The sequence below is a fragment of the Tamandua tetradactyla genome, chromosome 20 (assembly GCF_023851605.1).
Source record: "Tamandua tetradactyla isolate mTamTet1 chromosome 20, mTamTet1.pri, whole genome shotgun sequence".
Classification (NCBI taxonomy): Eukaryota; Metazoa; Chordata; class Mammalia; order Pilosa; family Myrmecophagidae; genus Tamandua; species Tamandua tetradactyla.
In genome coordinates this window covers 59852260-59864379 of record NC_135346.1, presented here as the reverse complement: position 1 = coordinate 59864379, position 12120 = coordinate 59852260, and the positions used below count along the sequence as shown (strand labels likewise).

At 47.9% G+C, this 12120-nt stretch overlaps 1 protein-coding gene across 1 annotated transcript in view; it reads left to right on the top strand.

Annotated features, from left to right (window-relative positions):
- COL23A1 (collagen type XXIII alpha 1 chain) overlaps positions 1-12120 on the top strand; it is a 399604-nt gene that overhangs the window by 345792 nt on the left and 41692 nt on the right. Inside the window, exons 4-5 of the mRNA XM_077137823.1 lie at positions 3765-3772; positions 5925-5951. Coding sequence (XP_076993938.1) covers positions 3765-3772; positions 5925-5951 — 35 coding nt within the window. The remainder of the gene's footprint in view (positions 1-3764; positions 3773-5924; positions 5952-12120) is intronic.

Sequence of the window (12120 nt, the reverse complement as noted above, 5' to 3'; positions counted from 1 at the left end):
GTATCTGTCTCTAGTGCTCCCTTTAGTATTTCTTGCAGAGCTGGTTTCTTGGTCACAAATTCTCTCAGTGATTTTTTGTCTTAAAATGTTTTAATTTTTCCCTCATTTTTGAAGGACAATTTTGCTGGGTATAGAATTCTTGGTTGGCAGTGTTTCTCTTTTAGTAATTTAAATATATCATCCCACTGTCTTCTTGCCTCCATGGTTTCTGCTGAGAAATCTACACATAGTCTTATTGGGTTTCCCTTGTATGTGATGGATTCCTTTTCTCTTGCTGCTTTCAAGATCTTCTCTTTCTCTTTGACCTCTGACATTCTGACTAGTAAGTGTCTTGGAGAACGCCTATTTGGGTCTATTCTCTTTGGGGTATGCTGCAGTTCTTAGATCTGTAATTTTAAGTCTTTCATAAGAGTTGGGAAATTTTCAGTGATAATTTCTTCCATTAGTTTTTCTCCTCTTTTTCCCTTCTCTTCTCCTTCCGGGACACCCACAACACGTATATTTTTACACTTCATATTATCATTCAATTCCCTGAGTCCCTGCTCATATTTTTCCATTTTTTTCCCCATAGTTTCTGTTTCTTGTCAGATTTCAGATGTTCCATCCTCCAGTTCACTAATCCTAACCTCTGTCTCTTGAAATCTACCATTGTAGGTTTCCATTGTTTTTTTCATCTCTTCTACTATACCTTTCATTCCCATAAGTTCTGTGATTTGTTTTTTCAGACTTTCCATTTCTTCTTTTTGTTCTTTCCTTGCCTTCTTCATATCCTCCCTCAATTCATTGATTTGGTTTTTGATGAGGTTTTCCATGTTTATTCATATATTCTGAATTAATTGTTTCAGCTCCTATATGTCATTTGAATTGTTGGTTTATTCCTTTGACTGGGCCATATCTTCAATTTTCCTGGTGTGATTTGTTATTTTTTGCTGGTGTCTAGACATTTAATTACCTTAATTAGTTTATTCTGGAGATTGCTTTCACTTCTCTTACCTAGGGTTTTTTTGCTACGTGAATTTGTTGTCTATGTGTTCTTTGATTGTCAGTTCAGCTTTTTCTGGACCTCTAGCTTAGGTTTTGTTTAACAGAGGAGAATTTTTCAGTTCTTGTTTTCTTGTATCTTGCCCTGCTTGTATGATGCCTTTTCCCTCCCCACCCTTAGGAGGGTCTACGCAGGTATTATGAACTCCAGCCAGATTTTCCCAGACTAAACTGGCCTCCTATCAGGGGGAAGGAGTCACCTGCCTCAGTTTTCCCTGAGAGTGAGACCCAGCAGGTTAAAAGACTTTCCTGTGAAGTCTCTGGGCTCTGTTTTTCTTATCCTGCCCAGTATGTGGTGCTTGTCTGCCTGCACGTCCCACCAGCAAAAGATGTTGTGGTTCCTTTAACTTTGGAAGACTCTCCCTGCTGGGGGCATGGTGGAGACAGAGGAGAGATTGTAGGCTGGTTTTAATGGCTTCAAATTGCCAAGCCCTGGGGTCTGAATTCCTTAGGGAGGGATTCCACCTGAGTTGGGCTTCACCCCTCCCCTGGGGAAAGCACAGGCGGGAGACAGCCCTGAAAGCAGCCTGTTTCTGCCTATGCCTGGGGCAGTTGTAGCCCGAGAAGTCCGGCCACTGAATCCAGAGGCAGCCAGGTCTCCACAGAAACACAGCCACTAAAACCTCCATTTCCTCCCCCTTTCCTCTTTTTCCATTAGCCCAATGAGCGATCTCCACCTTGACCAGGTTTATAGTCTCTTTCCTTTCCCTCTGGGAAGCTGCCTGTGAGGGAGGGGCGCCAGCTGCCATGCCTTGGGGAACTCACGGTTCTGGGGTGGCTCGCAGTCAGTTCAGCTGGTCCAGACTGGGGTACACTGTGTGTCCAGTCACTGATGTGGCTCCGGGAGCTGTTCTGTACCGTTTCTGGTTATTTAGTAGTTGTTCTGGAGGACAAACTAAAACATGCACATTGCTAAGCCACCATCTTGGCCCCCCCTGCAATCTGTGTGTCCTTTTCTATTTTTGCTGATGCAGCCTAAGTGCTAGAACCATATCTGGCAGAGAGCATGCACTCAATTAATACCTAAGGAATGAATGAAGAGGGAGTCCAGTTAGGAAGTTATTGCAGTCATCAACAACGAGGTAAAATGGATTAGGGTTGTAGTATTGGGGTGAGAAATGAGTGGATGGATTCCAGAGGAACAACCAGTTTCCAGTTCACATAGGTGGGTGGGAGGTGAGGTCATTTCCTGAGGCCAGGCTCAACCAGGAAGATAAACAAGTCTATGAGCAGACCAGGAGTGTGGTTTTTGACATTCATTTCTGAATCTTTGAATTATTCAAGAGGAATTCGTTCTGGAACTCAGATGCATGGTTGAGGCTGCAGATATACATTTAGGACTCACTGAATCTTGCGGTCATGAGCCTGGGCGGGAAGGGAGAGAAGAGACGGAATGGGAAGAGAAGAGATTTGAAGAGACAGATGGCAAGACTTGAGCCTTGAGGGACTTTAACATTCAAGGCTGAGTAGAGGAGATGGGGTCAGCTAAAGAGTCCAACCCTCCAGGGTGGTGGGAGGTACATGACAGTTGGAAGCTGTGCCAGTTTGAAGCTGTGTGTACCCCAGAAAATCCGTGCCCTTTAATCCTGATTCAATATTGTCTGGTGGTATCTTTTTTATCAAGTTGTTTCCATGGAGATGTGACCCAACCAACTGTGGGTGGGACCTTTTGATCGGATGGTTTCCATGGAGATGTGTCTCTACCCATTCAAGGTGGGGTTGTTTACTGGAGCCCTTTAAGAGGGAATCATTTTGGAAGAAGCTTCAGAGCTGATGCGGACAACTTTTGGAGATGCAGAAGGAAAATGCCCCCAGAGAAGCCTTTTGAAACGAGAGGATGTGCCTTCCCAGCTGAGAGGAAAACCCTAAATGTTATCAGCCCTTTTTTTTGAGTCAAGGTATCTTTCTCCTGATGCCTTCATTTTGACATTTTTATGCCCTTAGGACTGTAAACTTGTAACTTAATAAATTCCTTTTGTAAAAAGCCAACCCATTTCTGGTATATTGCATTCCAATAGCATTTAACAAATTAAAACAGAAGCCAAGGAAAGAAGGTACTTTGAGACAGAAGGCACTGCCAGCAGTGCGGCTGCTCCTGCACCAGCCCTTGCTCCAGTATCCACTTGTGCCTCCAGACTTGTCCCCTTTGATACCCAAGTACACACCCAGGCTCAGCCGCACCTAACCCCAGGGCTGGGCTGTGGTCTCCCACACATGCCTGCTTCATCCACACACATCCTCGGCCCATTCACAGTCTCCTCCCCAGCAAGAAAAGGAACCAACCCTTGGGGGCGGGGGGTTGTGCATGGGCCAGGAACCAAACCTGGGTCTCCCCAACGGCAGCTGAGAATTCTACCACTGAACTACCCTCACACCACCGCCCCCAACAGCAGAACTTTTGCTTCTTGCAGGAACAAGGTCTGAGTCCCACCAAGGTTGCCGGAACTCAACACGGGCAACCATCAAGCAGGGCTCAGCCACCTCGTCAAATGAGTGAATGAACCAATAAACGTGGGGTCTGTCCTCAGACCCATCCTGACCCCTCCGAGGGCCACAGTGGCTCCTTGCATTATGCCAGTTGGCTTCGGGGCCAACAGTTATTTGCAAGGCTGAGGCAAACGACATGAGGGCATCGGACCCTTGGGCTGAAGGAGGGGCCGGCCTGGGTGAGAGACCCTCTCTCCTTGGGTTCTGACTGCAGCTTCTCTGCTTGTGTCTTGCAGGTCCTCCAGTAAGTGTCCTGGATTCTATTCTCCGCTCCTGAAAGATAAGACATTTTGTTCTCTCTCTGTATCTCTTCCATGAAAATAATTTTGGTTAGAGAGGTGTGTCCTTAAAAAAAAAAAATTAGTCCCAGCTAGGGGTCATAGTTTGTTTGGTTGGTTGGTTTTAATTAATAGGTTTTTTTTTTCTTTGGAGCAGGGGGGCGTGCTGTTTATGGTTTGCAGAAAGTATAGAGGGATCCTATATACTCCCCTCCCCGACACCTCCCCCAACACATTTTCCCCTATTATTAACATCTTGCATTGATGTGATAGGTTTGTTAAAATTGATGAATCAATATTGGTACTTTTTATTAACGGAAGCCCATAGTTTACGCTCAGTGTCTGTGTCATACAGTTCTGTGGGTTTTGACAAAGGCAAAATATCATGCATCTGCCATTACAGGATCACACAGAATAGTTTCACTCCAAGATTATGTTTTAAAGAAAGCTTTAGCCCTGCCTCCAGTCTGAAGTCACCTTCCATGTTGAAATATCATGGCATTGCCATGGCTTGGTAAAGCTATAAGTGAACGTAAGCTCAGATTTCTGTGCCCTTATTGTGCTCCCCCCTAAAGCTTTCTGCAACCTGATTTTCCTTCCCTGAGAGCTGGCTCAAAGCTGGCTGCCTTTCACCAAATCTTTGGCTCAACTTGGCACATAGAAATCCAAGCAACTTGCCCATGTCCTTTTTTTTTTTTTTTTTTTGACATGGGCAGGCACCGGGAATCAAACCCAGGTCCTCTGGCATGGCAGGTGAGAACTCTACCTGCTGAGCCACTGTGGCCCATGTCATTTAAATGCTGTGCCACAGTATTTGTATTTTCAAGCATTTGTCTCACTTGCATTGTCAGAAGGGCTCTGCATAGGGCAGTGATTCCAGGAATAAGTTGGGCTTGATCACTCCGTGTTAGGGTCCATTTTTCTGTGTTGCCAAAGGATTTTGTACTCCGTGAATTGAACACCTCAATCCTTGCAAGCACAGCCAGCCAGGGAGGGTGTTTAGAAGGCTACAGAACCAAGACTCCTCTGAGAAGGGGATGGGGGGTGGGGAGCAAGCTTGCTCCCCTGAACTTCCCTTGGCTGGCCCCCCGAGGCCCCATCGAATGCAGGGAATTGTCAGCAACCCTCAAAATCACATTCAGTTTCCAAGGCATGGGATGCGTCTGACTTGGATGCGTTTTGGCAAGCTTTCGGAGCCCGATATATCCTGACGAATCAATTCAAGAAGCACGTTGACGGTCGGCTGGAACCAAAACGAACCTTGCAAAGGAATTCTTTCCCAATGAGCAATTTCATTTCTGACTTCCACTTAACGGGATACATTTCTCACTGGGCACCTTTCGGAATTTGGGCTTCTGGGTGCATGGGGCTCTGATTCCAGGCAAAAAAAAAAGGAGCCAACAAAAATGTGTGGATTCACCGGCCACCAGCAGTTTTTCACTGTTGAGTTATTCCTGGCCGTCACATGGAAGCTAGCTTGTGTGAACTCGCTGAAGTGCATAATGTGTTGTTGTTGTTGTTGTTTTTTATTTGGCTGCTAAAATGGTAAATGTATTAAACGAATGCAGAAAGCTCAAGCTGCGACCTGCAGGCTCCCAGAGGGGAGCGGAGGTAGCATGGGGTGGGGGGAAAATAGACGTGGTCCCTGATCACGGCTCACCCAGGTCCAGCGACACTGTAAGGAAATGAGTTTCTGCTCTGCGTATTCCCCTGAGCAGACTTTGGTTTTAGCAGCCTTTTCCGTTCCATGCCTTTTCCGTTCCTGGTATGGGGTCGTGGTGGGTATGACGCTCCCTCCAGAGCCCCCATGTTCCCAGGTGCTTATCACCATACGCCTGATATGGGTAGAACACATGTGGCTGTTTGTCCTCGGGGCTCTAATACAGCCCCTGCAGCCGGGCCTGGGAGGCCAGGAAAGGGCAATCACTCCACCTGACCCATAGGAACCCTCGTGTCCTTGCTGCCAGGAGTGAGCTACGGCTCAGCAGCCTACACAGTGGCTGGGGTGGGGGGTCGGGGGGGGAGGTCAGTGACCTGGGCATTTGATCTGAATTTTAAGTGTTGCCATTTGATTTTCTGCTGCAAGTCGGATTATTAATGATGTATTAATTACCACAGGGGCAATCAGGACGAGATGGCTACCCGGTAATTGGCCCTTTATTTTTTGTTCTCTTTGCCTCCTTCTCTCAAGCCCCTATTTTTTCCCTGAGCCTTCACTTCACTCTGTCTCTGCAACTCTCTTCCTCCAAGTAGAAATGCTCTCCCCATGGAGAGCAGGGGAACTGGTGGCCACTCTGCAGAGGGAGGAGCTCGGGCTGTGCGTGCCTGCAGGGCCCCCACTGGGCGGGAGCTGTCCACAGTGCCTGCCACCCTGGGGGCAAAGCAGAGAGGCTGCAAAAAAGGTGTCTCGTGGGTGTTCTGAATCCACCAGACTCGGCTTCCTCCTGCCCTGCAGCTCAGCCCGAGCAGAGGGCCCAGCCCCCGGTGCAAAGTGACCTCCCTCCAACCTCTTCCCGGTGGGCAGGGATTCTCCATGCCACCCACCGCTCCAGCTCACCAGGAAGGGGAGACAGGTTGGTCCCAGTTTGGCATTTGGGGGAAGTCATCGCTTCTTACATCTTTCACAAATAAACCCAAAAGTCAACTTATACTCAGAAAAAAGATGTTCCCAGCGCCTGATGAGCAACAAAGTGTGACTTGAGCAACATCTAGAGGTCCCGAGACATCAGAAGTGGTGGGGGATGGGAGTGGGTCACCAGGTGGAATGGGGGCGTGGCCGGACCACCATATTCGGGGAAAGATTTGTTCTGTGACTTCATTGGGAAGATGCTGGGAGGGGGGTGTGGGTGTACCAAGAGGCCTCTCCAGTGACCAGGTCTGTCCAGAATCGAGGTGGGCTCGTGATAGAGGAGGGTGGTCTCCAGGCCTGGCAGGACCTGCTCTCCCTGGAGGGTCTGGAGAGAAACCCAGCCCCGAGCATCAGGGAGACCCAGGCTGGGATTCCAACTCTGCTGCCTCTTCTGGGTGACCTTGGGTGAGTCGCTTGCCCTCTCTGAGCCTCAGTCCACTGCAGTGTAAAACGGGATGAGGAGTGTCTTCCTTGTGGGGTTGCAGTTGGGATTGAATGAGACTGAGAGGGTGACCGCTACAGGCAAAGCACAAAATGCATGACAAACTGGCCCTCCAGGACTCGGTGGAAATTACCTCATTCCCAGAGCTTCCCCATGCCAGCCCAGAGGAGAGTTTGGGGTCTTCAGGGAATCGAGGCAGCTCCCCAGGTAGCAGGCAGCGGGTCTCTGTAGATGGAGGCCACTGCCACACAGTGAGAGAAAGGCTTGAGATAAGACTGAAATCCAGCCACGGTGTATCTTCATCCCACCTGCAAACGGGCCCCACTCCGTTCCCAGGAACTTCTCCAGGATGCACGTTCTGGATGTGGCAGGGAGAGCCTTTCTGTCTCAATGGCCTTGCAGAACTACAGGCTGTCACTGGGCTATTTTCAGTGACATATTGGGAAGGACGATTTGTCTCACCAGCTGGGGAGGGCTGGAAACTTTCTGGCAGAACAGCTCCTGGGATGTTCCAGTTCACTTTTACACTCCAGTGTGGCTTTTATCTGCATGACTGAAGGCCAGGGGGAGGTGGCTGGGGAAGGAAGTTTCTTCCCCTCTTCCCCCATCATTGTTTCCTCCAGGAAACAACTGACCTGGAGTCCTTTCCCTCTGGCCACAAGCATCAAAGAGGACCTGGGCTGATGGTAGAAATCATTTTTCCCCGGGCTGGGGAACAAGGGTCTTGCCCCCGGCTGCTCCAGACCAGCCCCCAGGAGGGGTCTACCTCCCACAGTGACCTTCTCTCCAGCCTCTGCCCCCACCTGTGACGGTCTTCCCTGGCCCCGGGTGAGGACCCGGCCAGCTGGCTAGATGGGTGGAGGCAGGAGCTGGATCATGTGTGGGGCTTTGAATCCCATTTGTGACACCTACTAGCGGGGAATGCTTGGGCAAGCCACTTGGCGCCCTCCTCAGAGAGCTGTGGTTTGGGTGGTGGCCGCTGTCCCGGGGTATCGAGGAATTAAATGTGAGGCCACGTGTGTGAGATGTTTCACTCCAAGCCTGGTCCAGAGAACCAGCTCTTAAGTACTGGGATGGAGACTCCGAGGGCTGAGTATGCATGAAATCCAAGCGTCCACTGGGCTCGAAAGCCTTGTCAGCAGGAGCTTCTGGAGGAGAGCAGACCCTTTCAACATCTCCAGGAAACTGATTTCACAACCCGCGATTTCCCCAGCAACAACTCAGCCCCTTGTTCTGAGGCATCCGGCCGGGACATGCCTGCAGACCTCGTTTCCAGCAAGATCGGGGCGTCTTCCCTGGCTGGACCGGCCTGTGGCCGGGTTTGGGGGGGCGGCGCGTGTGGCCAGCTCTTGGAGCACAGCTGCTGGCCCTGCTGTGAGCCTCCAGGCACCCCTGTCCTGTTCCTGCCGCGCGGCTGTCCCTGGCGGGAGACGCACGCGGTGGGAGCGACCGTGCTTGGCTTCCCGTGATGCGGGAAGAGCTTCTGTCGGGCCCGGGGGTCCGTGTGTTTGGAGCTGACCTTCAGCTCTCTTGGCCTGTGGCATACAAGTGAGCTCCTCCCGGCTTACATCCGGAATTTATTTTACAAACAGCTCCGTACAGTGATCCCAGAAGTCAGGGCCGCTGCCTCGGCGCTCACGCTAAGAGGCGTCTAATGCGGAAGACACTGCGGTGAGCTTCCAGTTGTCCATCCCAGGTCCAAACCCTGGCTCAGCTGTGGGGGGTTGGAGAAGCTCCTGCCCCTCTCAGAACCTGTGCATAATCACAGCTCCCACGTTGGAGGGTTAAAGATCACGCGCTGAGAAATTCACGTTCAAGGGCATTGTGCAGCAGTCACTCAGTAAATGTCACTTTTTCTCTCCATTGCCAGAAGCCTCATCCCAAAAAAGACAGGCTCAAAAATAATAATAATTCTAAGTTCTACTCGACATACCTTTGGAGTATTTGGAGAGGAAAAAGGCGTCGCGAACGGTCAGTTTTAGAAAAAGGTTCTTTTCGGCAGCTTAGTAAAGTTCAGAATCAGCCTCAGGAAGGCTTTTTTTTTATTTTATTGCGCCATAAACATGTCACTTCTACATTTTTTTTAAGCTACTTTTTGTTTCCACTTAATATACCCTGAGGTTTTCCCACATCATTAGAAATTCTTATAGAATGTAATTGTTGATGGCTACACACTGTTTGGTCATATGTCCAATTTATTTAACAGTCTCCAAATTATATTATTTATAATTTTTCACCATTATGGTCGATATCCCGGGAATAAATTTAGGCTTATTTCCATGATTATCTCCTTAGAATAAATGTCTAGCAGTCAAATTACTGGACCAAAGGATTTGCACATGTTGGAGGCTTTTGATGTATATTGCCAGATTGCCCTGAGGAGGTGGTACTAAATTTACATTCCCACCAACAGCGTATGAATGCTGGGTTTCCCCAAAGCCTGGCCAGCTGTGGATATTATCATACTTTTAAATCACTGCCAATATGAAAAGTTAAAAATATATATGTGTACGTGTGTGTGTGTGTCTTGTTTTAATTTGGGGTGTGCTTTAATTAGAAGTATAGTTCTAAAAATTAACTGAAGTTTTGATAAAGGTTGTGTAACACCGACTGCCACCTGGTGGTAGGGCCTAGAATTGCAGGTAAAAATTTTAAAGACATTGCCAACATTGGAGAGCAGTCAGTTTTTCTAAGGACAGCAGATATCATGGGATCAGCAGCACAGGGGAAATTCTGAAGCGCAACATATTATGGGTCAAAGGTGAGATCTGCCAGGGAGCCCTGGGCACTGCGCTTTTGCATTTTTTGTGTAGTAATCAGCATTTATGTAGATAAAGTGGTTTTGCTGACTCATAAATAGGGGGCTTGGCTCTTTCCAACAGATCTGGATGGGGTGTCATGCCCTGTGCTGGGGACTAGGGTGGCACAAAAAATGGATCTGCTCTTATCCTGGTCTTTGGGGGTTGTGAGGAGGGGAAACTATACAGCCAATTTGCCATTGGGGCTCAGTGTAGCCTTTCTGGAGGTTTCGGGTTAGAGTTAGAGTTAAAGTTATCCCACCTCCTTTTACCCCTCTCCCAACTGTAGCTTCTGTCTAAGACAAAATGGCTCATCTCTCATGCAGGGCTCAATCTTACCTACAGTGTGAATTTTGTCCAGAAGACGTTGGAATTTCTCATTACCTTCTCTTCAAAGCATCAAAATCCTCGCTTTTCCTCTTCTGTGGTATTTTGACTTTCTTGATTCTTAATGTTGCATTTTAATGATGTTGGGGTTTATATGATACCTTCAGAATGTAATTTAAACATGTCTTGAAGGTTGTGTTTTGAGTGACATCTTCAAAGGCATAGGATTTCTGTGCATTGAAAAATACGAGGAGAGCATCATGCTGTATGTGAGACCAGAGGCACAGGGAGATGACAAAATCCAGGGAGTGCCAGGGTGCAGAGGCCCTGGGGTGGGCGAGCATGCCCCTCTGCAGTGTACCCATTGGTCCTTCACTCTGTCCTCGATGCTTTCCTGGGTCTTTGGGCCAGCACTGAACAAGAGAGATGAGGCCTCTTCCTCTATGTGGAGAGAGAAACAGTAAACCAACAAGGTAGCCTCAGATAGTGAAATGGGTTAGAAAGAAAATAAAGCAAGGTGATGTGATTGAAAGTGATGGCTGGGTGGATGGAGAGGTATCATTTGGATTAAATAATCAGAAGGTTCTTGAGGAAGAGGACATCCGCGTTGAGACTTAAATGATGAAAGAATGCAGAGATCCTGGGGAGAAAGTATTGTTGGCAGAAGAGAAAGCAAGTGCAAAAGAACGAAACTGGAACTGGCTTGCTGTGTTCAGTGGACACCCAAGGCCAGGGTGGTGGCGCGAGAGAGCAAGAGGTGGAGAAATGGTGGAAGGTGATGCCAGAGACGTCTCCAAGGGCTGCATCAAATTGAGGATTGTAGGCTACAGGGAGAGGCTGACTGTAGCAGGAGGCCATTGAAACCTGGTAACGGACTGGCTGTCTTTTTAAAGGATCACTCTGCCTGCTGTGTTTATACACACCACTTGACTCCCTGCCAAGGGCCTGAGAGTCCCCAAGCTCTTCCAGTGTGCTGGAAAAGTAAATGCATATATTGAGCCCTTTCTGAGTGCGTGCTCCCACAGGGTATCTCACCCTAGGAGGTCAGTGGTCCCAGCACTACTTGACAGGTGAGGAAATTAAGTTCAGAGAGTGACAGGATTTCTCTGAGACATGTGGCCCACGTGACAAACCCTGGGGAAGAACCTAGGCTGTGGGGCTCCCACTCCATTACACCAGCCAGTCCAGGTCTGTCTGTAATCTGGAGTAGAATTTAGGCTGCAGGGCTCCCACTCCATTACACCAGCCTGTCCGGGTCTGTCTGTAATCTGCAGTAGAACTTAGGCTGCGGGGCTCCCACTCCATTACACCAGCCAGTCCGGGTCTATCTATATTCTGCAGTAGAACTTAGGCTGCGGGACTCCCACTCCATTACACCAGCCTGTCCAGGTCTATCAGTAAGCTGGTTGTGGCAGCCAGGCAGGAGCTCAAGGACTCCCTATGCTTTGGGACAGAGGGGTTGGGGGATCCTTCTCTCCCCACTCAGAGAAACATATTTTAAGATGAACTTTTGATTTCTCCTCTTCATCCCTGTTTTTATCCAGTAACTCTCTGACCATGTATTGAATTCTATCATCAAATTCTTAAGCCCCTTTCCTGCTTTTCAAAAAACAACCACCACACTGCCTGAAAATGTAGAGCTGTGTTCCAGTAGCCATGTTTCTTGAAGATGATCGTATAATGATAAAGCTTTCACAGTGTGACCGTGTGATTGTGAAAACCTTGTGTCTGATGCTCTTTTTATCTACCTTTTTGACAGATGAGTAAAATATAACAGATTAAAAGTAAATAATAGGGGGAACAAATGCTAAAATAAATTTAGTAGATTGAAATGCTAGTGGTCAATGAAAGGGAGGGGTAAGCAGTATGGTAGTATGAATTTTTTTCCTGTTTTATTTTTATTTCTTTTTCTAAATTGATACAGATGTTCTAAGAAATGATCATGATGATGAATATGCAACTAAGTGAGGATATTGTGAATTACTGATTATGTATGTAGAATGGAATGATCAAAAGTTAAGAATGTTTGCATTTGTTTGGTGTTTTTTGGTATTTAAAAACATAATGGATTTAAAATAAATAATAGGGGGAACAAATGTTAAAATAAATTTAGTACAT